The 14,298-nt window shown below is 38.8% G+C and overlaps 1 protein-coding gene across 1 annotated transcript in view; it reads right to left on the reverse strand.

The window, feature by feature from the left end:
- CCDC126 (coiled-coil domain containing 126) overlaps nt 1-13,769 on the reverse strand; it is a 15,614-nt gene extending 1,845 nt beyond the window's left edge. The window contains exons 1-3 of the mRNA XM_009325732.1: nt 13,646-13,769; nt 3,417-3,549; nt 2,376-2,776 (exon numbers count right to left, since the gene is read on the reverse strand). Of these exons, the coding sequence (XP_009324007.1) occupies nt 2,376-2,613 (238 nt within the window). The 5' untranslated portion in view covers nt 2,614-2,776; nt 3,417-3,549; nt 13,646-13,769. The remainder of the gene's footprint in view (nt 1-2,375; nt 2,777-3,416; nt 3,550-13,645) is intronic.
- Between the last annotated feature and the right edge of the window lie 529 nt (nt 13,770-14,298).

Consider the following 14,298-nt stretch of genomic DNA (forward strand, 5'->3'; position numbering starts at 1 on the left):
GTTTACAAATATAGAATTAAATAGCTGCTTGATTTTTCTTTAATACCATTTCTTTGTTACTTTAGGCAAGGAAGATACCACCATTATAGTGAACTGTGAACAAAGCCAGTTAAATATTTGAGTGTAAGAACAAAACCACTAGTTGGAGCATTAGACTAGTGACTATTCAAAGCCAGTATTTCAAATTTCATCCAGACAACAGCACTAGAATACCCAGCTATGACACCTTTTAGCCTCGGACAGCAACAGAATATATTTAAACACTTTCCAACATAGAAAAGGTAGTTCTTAATAGCTTTCCTCTAAATACAGATCTATCCCACAGAACAACTGCTATGAGAAACTATCTTACCACTTCTGACATAAGCTATAAAGCAGGAAAAAAAATTTCCATATATTTAGGTCTATATTGATTGAAAAACAAGTGAAAGGACAGTAAAAAAATTCCCATATTCTGCAACACAAAAACAGTAACAGGCCTTTCAACAAAAGCTAATTACTCTGTTGTCAATGTTCGTATCACTATCTTCTCTCAGATTTGGAAAAAAATGAACAAGCTTACCAGGTTTTACAAAGTGTTAAGATCCCTCCAACACACACAGACACACACAGACTCTCTCCCTGGCCCCCCCAATCAGTTCTTAACTAACCAGAAAAACCGGGGAGGAAAAACACAGCTATGAAAGTGAAAAAAGAGGAGTAACACAGATAAAATTAAAACACTAGTAGTAAATGAAAAAAAAAAAAAATCTCAGGTCAGTCCCTCCCTCTAAAATTAACTAGTTCTTGTTTAGTAATGTCATCTTTGGAAAAAAAAAAAGTTTAAAAAACTGCTTTACAATTCAAGCCAGAGCAGGGTCTGCTGTCAATGACACACTGTGCGTCATGTACTCTGTAGTATCATTCTGTGCTCAACAGTCAGAGGGAAGCAATTGTCTACTCAAGGCGTAAGTCTGATGATCAGCATGTAGATCAAGAGTTGACTTAATTTTTTTATTAAACTTCAGACAAAATGTCAGAAGGCAAATCTCATTTGGAAATACACCGTAAGACTTCTACAGCAGTAGAAAGCTGCAGTACACAAAGGTTTTTAAAAAAAAAATTACACAGAAAAGTAATTACACAGTAAAGGCAGGAAATCCTTGAAGACAGAAAAAAAGGGGGTGGGGAGAAGAGGGGGAAGAAAAGAAAAAGTCGTCTCTTACTGTGGTAAAAATGTTAACTTAATGAATGAAAGAATTAAAGGCTAAGACATTTTGATACTGTCCTCCTCCTCTTGGGTTGCTTCCTGCTCATCTTGTCATCACAGACTTGCCTCCTTGTTCCTGAGCAGCAGCGAAAAGAGTTCACACAGATTTTTGCTGTTTGTACTCTTACCAGAGTGCCTATAAAGGGCATCCCTCAACTGGTAGAGCCCACCCTTTTAAGGATTCCTTAAGAAGGCGATCAAAGTACTTTAATATAAATCTTCACCTTTTTTTTTTTTTTTTAATTTTTTTTTTTAAGCTTTGTACTACCCTTATTTTCACAGATACATTTATGACAGAATACAGGTAGTTTCTTCAAACCTAATCCCCAAGGGATTAACTACAGCTCATTGCAGCCTTCCCTCAACAGAAGCTACGGGGGACCAAAGAGTTAAAATTATTAAGACATTTTTATAGCTTTGCTAAAAAGGTCTTAAAACTATAGTCTCAAATCTCTCTTTTCTCTATTTCAGAAGACAGGCACAGGCTCTAGTAATATATTACCAGTGAATACTCATCAAGTTAACAGGTAAATCAGAGAGATACGATGCAGTAAGTGTCAAAGCCCTAGAAACAAGGGACCTTATCTCTAATGGCTACTTCTAAAGCAAGGGGAGATTCTGCTAAATTCATAATTGCCTGGCAGCCTCAAGACTGCAAACTCCACTAGTATGTTGCTTTCTGCTGCTTTTTTACTACTTAAAGAGAAGAAAATTAAAGAAATAAAAGCAGAAAGTTAGCAATGAGGCAGAAGAAGAATTTGGAATGTTGGAGTGACTTAATCTAAAACTCTGTCCCCACATATCCCCCATATGTGCTTATTCCTCAATAGCTTAAGGTTCAGAAAAAGCACAATGTTACTGTTAATCCTGTAAGTAACAGTAGTCATATACCTGGAGATATCTAAAAAATTCCTGGAAAACAAAAATCTCAGGTCTCAAGCTTGATTTTGCACCACATCTTAATCTTCAACTTCAGTGAATAAACTAAAATAAAATCAGTTAATACAGAGAGTTTTTTCTCTTAAAGAGCAGTACATACTACTTTAAAAAAGAAAAAAAGTGTAACTCTACAGTTTTCAGGGAAAAAAAGACATTTGAATAACTAGCTTTTTTTTTTTCCTCTTACCATATCCTGCCATAGAGGCTCCACCGCCACCATTCATTAAATTTTTATTTTCTTCTGCCAGTGCTTTGACATATCTTTTACTTAGATCTAGTATCTGTCCACGCAACTCGGCACTGCTTTGGCGTCTTGGATACTGAAAAGTGTAGCGTAGCAACATCAAACCCCAAATGATTCCAAAAACTAATAAAAACATACTCAGTTTCTGGGACATATTTTTTCTTGAAAATGTTAGAAACATTTCTGATGAAGGCCACAGGTGTGTCTTAATTTCAAGAGAAGTAATTGAACTTGGCTTTGTCAAATTATATTACATATTAAACAAAAATAGGATTTCTATGATGTGAACAATCTGGCTGGATCATCTTGAATACATCTTCTCATGTTTTTGTTGGTCTTGATTCCTGAAATTTGTAAAATATCACATGGTTATTCAAAACTGCTACAGTTGTTGAGATCAAGGACAAATATCAGTTTCCAAATGCAGTATTATTGCATAATCTAGCAAGTAGTTGTGTATTTGTATCTGCTTAGAGGTGCAGTCATCTTTCTATCTCACCTGTTGTTTACAAGGTTTCCTCTTCTTATTTTTAGCAATTTTTATTCTCCAAAAGTCAAAACTTCTATGCTTCTATGAATCACCTTAAGTATTTTAAATACTGTGATTTGAACTGACATTAAACCCAAATGCATTTAAAACAAAATGCAGTATCTAGAAGAAACTTGTAAAACACTTATACACAACATTTTGATGAGTTATACACATATATCTACACACAAGAAAAAGATCTTGTGAAATTATTCACTTGATCCTTACTCCTCACTTAGAAGCACAGGGCAATTATAAACAGATAAAATGCAGAACAAAGTTTCTTGGTTGGTTAGTTAGTTCGAAGTTGGGCATCATCCTCTTCTGGTTTTGTACAGCATTAAGATTTTTTTTTTGTTTTGGTGTCTTGCTAATAAATAAAGAAATAAAACCAAAATGAACTGACACATTGTACCCACTTTTATCATTTTACTACCACTTTAAAAAAGTCTTACCATAGCAGCCAATTCTGATTCCTCAACCGATTAAGGGTTCAGGAGAAAAACAAATGGTAGGAAAACTTCAGCAGTTAAACAGCAAGTGTCCAGACAGTTTGAAGCAATATAAGCCAGGCATCTTCAGGGAGCTCTGTATTGGGGGGGTGGGGAGGTGGGGTGGAAATTAAAACAAAGTGCAGGACTAAAGAGACCTTCATTTTCACGGGGAGTGCTTGAAGTTGAGGGTTTCAAGCCACATGCTTTTAAAACAGAAACACATTTTTAAACCTAACTTGAAGCAATTGTTGGGGAAAAACATGGAATCCATTTCCATTTTATTATAAACGCATACATTTGAATACCCAATAACCGATTTGACCATACTTTAAAAAGAAAAAAAAAACTTGGTAAGAATCTCACTGAAATGTGTCCTTCCTCTTGTGTTATAAGACAGTGACAGCAGATGTTCCAGATTCATCATATATGTATATACACATATTTACATATGTATCACACTCTTCCTCATTTTTCCCCCTCGAATCCGATCTTCAGTCTCTTTACATGTGTATACCTCGTACTGCTCCTTTTTCAGCCACCTCTGAAACTTCCCCAATTATTCAATACTTTTTTGAGAGGGAGTTTCCATTATTTAACGTTGTCTGGATAAAGCTACTCATTTTACATACTAGTTATGTTTTCCCTGTTATTCCCCACATATTACCTGACATGAGCGCTTTTCAGACTGAAGTTACACATTTAATAGAGCTCCTCACCAGTCTTTCTATAGCGGTACTTAGGTCTCTTTTTATTAGAATATTGAGACCGAATTTCTTATCCAGCTAAGCACTCATCTAAACTTAACTCTGCCTCCATGCCTTTTTTCATTGCCTCTGCTGACCAGTTCAACTGGCCTTATGCCATCGCACCACGGTCTGCTGCAAACGCAAGTGTCATTGCCAGCAGGGTTCCGAGTTGTGCTTGTTGCTTACCCTTCACCTTCATTCTTCAGATAACCCTCTCAATAAGCAGGCCAACACGACTGATTCAAGTGGCAAATTCTTGAAGTGCTCTAAAATCAACATGCATATGTAAATTATTCTGAAAATTATCAATCCAAGGCAGGGGCAGTATTAGGACTTGGGACACCAAAGTTGCTGTAAAGTAAAAAGTTATTGTGTGTAAAATGCCCTATAGTAACTACCAGTACATAAAATCTTACTTTTACTGTTGGGTGTACTAATGTAAGTGGCAATCACAAGCCACTGAATGAGGAACAGCTTACTTCACCTTAACTGTGGGATATGACCGTCCACATGGACAGATAGCCAACATGCAATAATTTGAAATCCCACTGTAAATTCAGTGGGATGTACTTTGTTCAAAGAATGTGCTTATCCCCCCCCCCAAACTGTTTTTAAGACACAAATTTGTCTTAAGTACATAAAATGAGAGAGAAAAACAATAAAAACTTATATTCTACAGTATCAGCATGAATATTTGGAATTGTGTGGTTAAAGATTTCCTGAAACGGATCCTCCCTAAACATGAGCTAACCAGAACTTCTTTTCCCTAGCTCTTTGCCAAATCCATGGCTCTGCACTCAGACTTTAAAGCATAAACTGCACCTACATCATTATGCATCTACATAATCCCTGAATAGTATCAAATATGATGGAAAACATTTACATATGAGGTCCAGGAATAGGGTATTCACATGATGGCTCAGAAGACCAAACAGTATCTCACAAGTAGAGACCACAAGTTTCAACCCCCATTCCCAGAAGTCTACATATTATTAAAAAAAAATTGTCTGAAAATAACAGATAGCTCTTGCAGAATTTAAATTAAGTTCAGCTCTCCACAGATCTCTAGCCATATCTCATCCCGAAGCATTTAGACAATATCAGTACAGTGCTTTGGAGTGGAAATAACTCTGCCATCACACTGTAAATAAGACCACAAACCAGGATAAGAGTCCTAGCCAAGAGGAACAGATTGAATAAACTCCTGCCAAGGAGCAGTAGGAATTGCAGACTGGGTCTTTGCCATGTATATTTGATTCACGGTGCACACGCTGACTACTGAAACTAATGGAAATCAAGGACTTAACCTGCTGGGCGAATGGCATAACACCCAAATACTGACACTGAGCAAAGGAACTGGGAGTAAGGTGTACCAAAATGAAGGGAACTATCTGTAGTTGTCACTTTTCCTATGCATTTTTAGAGGCCATTCCCCCTTAATGAATTCCAGTGTAATTTCAAAGTTCTGGAGATTTGGTCTCCTCTTCCTTCCTGAAGCATGCACTTCTAGTGACCCGTAACATACTCCCTACAAGGCCCTTCCAAGATTACACAGTGTGAAGTAACACACACACACACAAAAAAAAGCAATCTTACCCCCGCATGATTTGCAAGTAGGAAAAAGGGTATCAGAGCAGCAGGTGTACATATTAGGAAGAAAATAGCACAGTAAGTAAGATGGATGGATTGGAATATTCTTTTACCTCTTGTTGCCCTGAAGAGTCAGCACTTCTCTACACGAACATTATAAACAAAACTTGTCCTCAGAATGGACCTTTGGTTTCAGTAATTCAGAGGTAATATCCCATGAGATAACAGCATACATGTAAGAAGGAACACTGTCTCTTATGATCTTTCTTCTCCCTCACTCTCTCAACTCCTCCTTACCCACCACTCCCTGAGCAGGGGAAAAAGCAAGCTGAGACTTCCTTCTTCACGCTGACTTAGCCTGGGTAGGAACCCAGGCTTACTGCTCTCCCAACCACAGCTGAAGGACTTTTATGGCAAAGGAGGTCAAAGCACTGCAGAGAGCAACAGGAAAAAAGGGCACATCAGAGCTATGCCTTGTTGGAACTCCTACCATCCCTAATCATAGAGACTGAGACAAAAGGAAGATGACCATGAAGATGAAGGAGTACAGCCAGGACAAAATTTGAAAATCTGAGGATGGAAAGGAAAAAACAAAACCAAAACCCAACCCAAACCAACCAACCAACAACAACAAAAAAAACCCAAACCAAACAAAACCCAACAACAACAAAAACCCAAACAAACCCAAATCAAGCAAAACCCCTGACCTGACTGTGCAGGCAAAATGGCAATCCAAGAATCCATGAAGAAGAGAGTATGTTCCAGATAATCCTTTCAATAGGCAGCCTGAAGTGACTGATTCAAGTGGCAATTTTTCAAAGTTCTTTAAAATCAACATACATATCTAAATTATTCTGAAAAGGACAAGCCCAAGCCACGGGCAACATTAGAACTTGGAACCACAAGCAATTCCTGAAAAGAGGATCTGAGACTACGTTTGCCTTTCGCAAACAGAGAGTTTGGTTTTCTTCACTGTTGCCACTGCTGGTTGTCTAAGAAATGTATTGCCAAAGCCTGCCAATGTGGATTTAACGTTGTCCAGCGGTACCACAACAAACACTGACATACATCTGGCAATGAAAGCCATGAACTAAGGCACTCATCCTCTCCAAAATAAAATCATGTCTCCATCCGCTGAGCTGTGTGCCAGCATCAGTCATAAATATATCGAGTGCGTGAAATGAAAGGAAGAAGGGCCAAAGAAAGAGCAACATAAAATCCATTATATGTTCCGTAATAAAGCAAAGTTCTAGTGTCTCTGATGCTATTTAACTAAACAGTAGCATCGGACTTCAGTTTGAATACTGACCCTTCTCCATGGAAACCAGCCCATACTTACAAAACATCATACTTGAATTTTGTTGCAAAGTCTTCCTCAGATTCTGCTTTACTTATTCCCAGCAAAACCCAGAGACGATACTCATGTACAACACAAAAAATGCAACAGTCTGTAAGGCAAAGGAATGCCTCATACAACCTCTGAAATAATCTCAGGGTATCTTGAAAACAAGGCATACCCAAATCCTGAAAAGGTTACAACGCACCTTACAGCACTGTCAGTTCTGCTAGTCAGTCAGCTCATGAAAGACCGACACACATATTCGTCATCATTTTTCTAGTCTGTCCAAGAGATCCCAGCCTTCCTAAACCACCAGAAGTGGTTATCAGCATCAGCAGGGCAAATTTAAAACTGTGCTGCAGAGATGGTGTGTACCTTCTAGTTTTGAAAAATGTACAGGACAGATGAAGATGATTATTTACAGGAGAAAAAGAAAGCAGCAGGCCCATCAGGTATTTTTGGTAGTTATTAGTAAGCAGCTTTAGCAAAAAACTAACAAAACAGAGTCAACAAGAGGTGAAGAATAGAAAAAACTGAAGCCTGAGAATCCCATTCCATTCAAGGATCAAAAAGACTTTAAGGGTAAAGCCAAGAAAAATGCACTGAAAATAGTATTGTCAACATACAGTCCAATAAAGTCACCTCTTTGGTTATATATTTTGAAGATAGAATGCCAAATACTGAGGCAGTAGTTCCTCAGTGATACCCTAGAGACCTATACAGGTCTCTAATGAACTAATACATTAAGAAAGTAGCCTTGATAAATGGGTATTTTACTCAATCTATTACTTACTACCATAATACTTACCTGTTCCTCACTGCCAAATTATGATCAACAACGTGACACAGTGAATTCAAAAGCAAGTCTGGCATTTGCAACTAATTATTATTATTAACTGTATAAACACAAGAAGTGATTTATCAAGCCAGAGATTAAAAAGAAAAAACACAAAAAAACCCAGATACAATCATAGGAGACTGCATCCAACTACAGACAGAGGAAGGGGAAAAAAAATCTTGTAACAGAACGGACAGCAGACAGAAATTAGGACAGTACAAATAAAAGCTGACATTAATAATTACTATAATTGTACAGTACAAAATTAGAATTTATTACAATCTCAGTGGGAGCATAACAAGTTTATGAAATTATTAAGGATTTAAAATTAACATACTAAAATTATGTCTATACAAGAAATTTCTATTAAATTCATGGCAGCAAACATCTCTCAGTACAGTGAGGGTACTTTATCAGTAAACAATAAGCTGTGCTGTAAACAGGCATGATGATAACTCACTGCAATAGCCAATGAACGTTTCAGGAAGACAAAAATCACGGGGCATTATAGAATACCAGGAAATATTTCCACAGTTCTATCAGCTCTATCCTATCAGTTTTCTTTTTTGCATCTATTTACAGTGTGCTCCCCCCGGCCCATTTACCTCTGTGACCTCCAGGATCTTTTGTTTTCTGATTTTCCAACAGAAAACTGAGCATCACGGTCACTCACCTGACAGACATCGCACTGACCATTCTGAGAGCAGACAGGCTAGTGCTATATTATTTGGAAACCTATCAGCACAGTCGCTGTGCAGCAATGAAAATGGGAAGTCTAAAGAATGACTGACACACACAAAAAAAGCATAGAACATATTCACTGACCAATTAATCTTTGAAGACAGGGACAATGAAATAAGCACCCAGAAGCCAAAGAGCTATGTGCTGAGACTTTTTGGAACACCAAAAATGATGTTTGCATTCTGGTAATTTGCAGTCTTAGATGGTTATCGGTTTGGCAGCAGGAGAAAAATCTGCATGAGGTGCAACTGACAAACAGGTGCCCAAAAAAGTTAAGTATATCCTGTTACACAGGACCATGATTTCTGGCAATACACAGAAACTTCAGTTCTCCATTCCTACACATAACACAAACTCCCTTTAACAAATCATCTTACCCACATCATTCATATTTAAAACTGGTGCCCAAGGAAGAATCACATTCCTCATATTTTTAAGAGCACATGAGTTCTTGAAAAGATGCCAATAAAACCATTTTCCTGTACCGGTGACTTTTGCAGACCAACACTGCCCTTTGGTTCCCAGGTTCATTAATCAGGTTCACTCAGACAGCTGCATAGCGCCATAAAAGAGCAGAATATTCTACTCAGAAGCAAACAATTAACAGCAATACGTGTCTCCAGACAAGTGAAACCATGTTTGAGCTCTCTTTTGACGAGATCAACTCTCAGGATGTTAAGTATTCTTGTTATTGTTGCTGCAAAATTTGGTCAACAGAAAAATGTCACCAGCAGAGAGGGAAAAGAGAAGGATACCCTATTGACAAAACCTCAGCAATGCCTGACACAACAAAGCCCATCAAAATGCTATACCTGTGTGCTGATGAGACTGGAGGATCTTTCTAGACTGCATCATAGATCAGCCATTACAAGAGAGAATTTATATTAATACCTGCTAGGCTCAAGTGAAAAGAACAGCACTACACAACACACTGCCATCTTAAGAATAAGTAAGAAGGCATATTTCTGGCAAAAAAAAAAAGGCTGCCCTATCAGTATGATGGCTGCTGGACTGCAGGTTTTAGCAGTTCTGTACCACTTTTGGAATGCACTGCCAAAGGAGTCTGCCTAGTGCTTGGTGTCTTTTCCAGGACATCTATCTTTATACCTTCTCCCACAGCATATGTTCCTTCATTCCCTGCCTCTGTATGCCCGAGACTTGCACTTATCAAGGAACGCTGAAAAAAAAAAAAAAAATCCTTTTGCCTTATTGCTACCTTTCTTTCATGGAATAGCTTTAACGGGTATTCCAAGTGAAATCATAGGGGGACATGAGGTTTAAGGGAACAGCAAAAATGGGTAAGTAAATACCAAGAATACCTATTCTTCTACAGTGCTGCAACAAAGAAAGAAGAAAATCTCCTTGTGTGCTCCCGCCAGTCCCCGTCTCTCAATGCAACCAAAGGGTATCTGGGCCAACAAAAGTCACAGCTCACCAAGCAGACAGATACTGCCACTGCTGACAAGCTGCTGGGACTACCCCAAACATATCTTAAACCAGGAACCGTTTTACCTCCTACAGGCTTCTAAGAACAGCATACAACCAATTTGTTTTGTAGCTGGACTTTGAGTTGAAAGCAAAGACATATCACTTTAGACTTGAAAACCCACACATCAAGTTTACAGTGGCTCCGGTATAAAATCATCTGAGTGCCCAAACACTAGATTACCTTTTGTATTTCAGTATTTTAGAAATACTGGTGACTTGCTTCTATTTTGAATGCATGTAGTCCTATTTGCATTGGTTTTATTTTACACTTCTGCCGACAATTGTTTTTATTTTACATTATATCTCAGGAGACTCCTTAAGTACTTTTTGGTACCTTAAAGTATCCTGGCTTTTTTTCAGCGCCCCCCCCCCCCCCCCCCTTCTCCTTTTGCCTACTACTGTCAGTGAATGCCTTTGAAATAAAGCAACTATTTAAAAACAGAAATTCTTTGTTCCTTGCCTGTGGGCAGTCAGCCAAGATTCAAGATTTTGAGAGGGGAAATGACTTGGCAAGGGTTGTGAAGAAAATTAAAGAAAGCAGATATCAATGGGGACAGTATATTATCCTTGCTGAAGTTCCCCTCGTCACACTGGGTCCATCTGAGCCTCAAACATTTCTACATCTCTGTATCAGCTTCTTAAAAAAACCTCAGCTTCATTCTGTCTGGGACACTTTTCTTCGTTTTTTCTTTATGCTTTATTGCTGCCCTTCAGGTCACAGTAGAACCCTTGCTCATAAGAACCACAGTTATGACAGAGCATGAGGTACCTTCTTAGCTTCCCATTTCCCAGTAAGATTGCCACAATTTTTTTAATTGCAGTTGAACACTAGGCTATGTCAAGTACTCCCTTGCAAAGTCCTAACTAGTATCTCTACTCCCTTGTGAAATTTCACAGCTGTGTTTGCACCATTCTTTCCAAAGCCCCTGTCACTCCGAAACTTCCTTCCGAGATGATAATGTTTAGCTAATTTTAGCTAGTTTTACAGACAGCCATACCTGCAAGATCATGAATGTAGGTTACTGAGAAAAGAGGGATTTTCACTGAACATTGTAAAAAGAACCAAAAGGAAGGGGGGTGTCATTAAAGAGAACTAAAAGGGGAGGGGAGGGGGGAGTCAACTAACAAAGTGATGGCTGCAATGGCGGAGGGAATGCCACTGCCGAACCGGTCATACATGTACACACAGTGCAGCATCCACACAAACACTATTCCCATAGAACAGTAACAAAAAAGGGCTTGTACCACTGGGGAGAGAGGAAGAATTTAACTTGCCTGGTTTTATTGCAAGAAACCTGCAGAATTCAAACTGAGCATGGATGTGTGCAAGGTGTCCACCAAAAGTACATTTCAGTGGTAAAACTAAAATACAGACCAGGCCTCAGATTCACACTCCCTCCCAGGAGGCTGATCCAGTTGAAGATTTTCGAAAAACAACACTAGAGGCAACGTTAAAGACAGATAAGTGCTTTTCTTCTACATCTTTTATTACTTCTAGATTGTCGTTTTATCTTAGCATAGCAAGAGTTATGACAGGCAGTGGTTAACCATAGCACCACGGTGGTGTGCACTGCAAAATACTTTATTGTTAAAATTAAGTAGAAGGTAGCCAGAAATTTAACTGGATTATTTCTATCATGGTAGCCTCTTATTTCTTCGTTATTCCTGAAGAGACCAATGGAATATTCAGTGGAATAAGTTTTAAGTCCTCTTGTCTAGGCCTCTAGTCTAGGCCCTGTTTTACATAGGCAAAGTACCCATTTAGTTCTGAGCTATCCAAAATTAATCTTATAAATTACATAGGCAAACAGTAATATAAATAATTTTTTGTAAAGTTGACAATCATAAAAGAAAACTTAGGAGACTGTTAATAATGCTCAATTGAGGAAACCCCAGCCAACCTAAGGCTACAAGTTTTCAATCACAGGCAAAAGAGCTTGTCAAATAACATAAAAAGTACATTTTAGCAGTAAACTTGTACCAGCACAAACCACATTTATTTGAATAACTGAGCTCCACAGGTTTTTGACAGCTACTGGAAACAATTTAATGGCTGTTTTTGACACTTACTAGTCTTCAGATATATTGACTACACGGCTGACAATTCAAGCTGACAGCATGCACTTATCCTACTCACAGTTTGGGCAAGATGCAAGAACTAGTGCCCTTAACTATTCTTGGAAAAGGAACAATCATGAACTCCAGGGGAAATATTTTACTTTTAGCAGTTAAATGACGTCCAATCCCCAAGCTAAATCACAATACGTGATTAGCTAATACCAATGCCTCCTTCTTCAAGAAGCTAAAAGCCAAAAGGAGTCTCTAAAAGCAGAGACTACAAAAGCTTTTTTTTTAAAAAAAAAAAAAGGAAGTAGCTTTATTTCCAACTGTAAAAGCTTTAGGAAAAAGACCTATTTACTAGACCAAAGGAATTCCAGCATAATTGCTTAATCCTCTGGAGTTCTCAAGTACCTGAAATGAGTTATTAAACAATTATATATTGTAACACATAAAATAACAAAAAGAGGCCATAATAATTTAGGCTTTATACACATGGGTATCTCCAGCAGTCAAAATGGGAACAAAGGTGGCAATAAATCTCCACATTTGACTTAAAACTGCAATCGCTCCTCTTCTGACACTAGAACAAGATGCTACTTAGAATATATTGTTAGCATCTTCATATTGTCTCCTTTCTTTGATGTTCTCATGAAACAGCAATTCATTATATTTGCTCCAAAATAAACACTGCATTACAATTAGAACAAATCACATGCATGCTTTATGTTCAGCATGTTCATATTCTGAAGGTTCTGTTAAAAAAAGTCACAATTCCTAAAGCGCTCACTTTTCATCGTGAAAAATGGCCCCCCCAATTCACCCACTGAGGGGGCAAAACAACAACAACAAAAAAACCCCAGTTGTTAACCTGATCTAAACTGCTCTAAAGAAACTCCCCATCATGTCATAAGACAGAACAAAAATTCTCTCTGCTTTGCTTTGTGGCACACACGGAAATTACACTCCATTCTAGCTGTCAGTATCTTTTAGATGACAAGATACGTAAAAGAGAATTTATAGGATGCTACCATGTTAGATTAGGGAACTGAAAAGAAAGTTTATTAATAATGAATGATTAACGGAGCTACAGAAATAAGGTAGACATAATAGTATGTTATAAATATTTACAGAAATAAATTTAATGGAAGATTAAAAATATAGTTAAAATATCATCAGATGTTACATATAAAAGCAATTTTATTATCTTGTAAGAAGGAAGCATTACTCCGCAACTCTTGTTGTCAGGAAGTTTCATATTTTATAATCTCCTAAAATGAAAACAAATGTTTTGCCTGTTATTTTTTATGCAAACACGTTAGTGCCAGAAGATCACTTAACCTAACCTTATTAAGGATCCTGCCTTTGCTTGAATGTGAATTAAACAAACCTTTTTTTCTTCCTTCTAAGTTCCATCACATCATTGTAAGCATGCTTTGCCTCTTTGAAAGTTAGGTCCTTACAGTACAAGAAAGACATCAATCTTGCAGAGTCACCGCAGTCATAGTTTATGACACGAAGGCCACTGCAAATGAGGAAGGAAACAGAAAACCCTTGTTTCCTTCACTGCTTCCTCACCATCCAAGGACATTGCATCACAGCCCTGGAATACGGTTATGCAGCCGAAGGGAACATTTAGCCACGGCGGGCAGCAGAACACAGCGCACCCGAGCACCTGTAAGAGGGGCCTGCAGTAACACCGCCCCGAGCCACCAGAAATACCCGCGCTGCCACCGATAACCAGAGCTTGCAGAGCAGGAGACCGACCTGCGGGCAGCACCGAGCGCTCACGCAGCCCAGCAGCACGACCCGCTGCGGAAGGACAAACCGGGGGGGCGGAGGGAAAGCTGACGGCTGCACAAACGCCGGCGGGGAGGCAGAAGCATGGCCGAAGCCAGAAGGAAGACAAACCTGTCCCGAAGCAGGGGGGCAAGCCTGAGGGGGAGAACAGAGCGGGGCGCTGAGGCGAGGGGGAAACCTGGGTGTGCCGGGCAGCCGCAGCCAGGCTGCGGCCACCCGGCTGGCCCCCTCGCCACCCCCGCC

Source organism: Pygoscelis adeliae, unplaced genomic scaffold, assembly GCF_000699105.1.
Source record: "Pygoscelis adeliae isolate BGI_AS28 unplaced genomic scaffold, ASM69910v1 Scaffold226, whole genome shotgun sequence".
In the NCBI taxonomy this organism is placed as follows: domain Eukaryota; kingdom Metazoa; phylum Chordata; class Aves; order Sphenisciformes; family Spheniscidae; genus Pygoscelis; species Pygoscelis adeliae.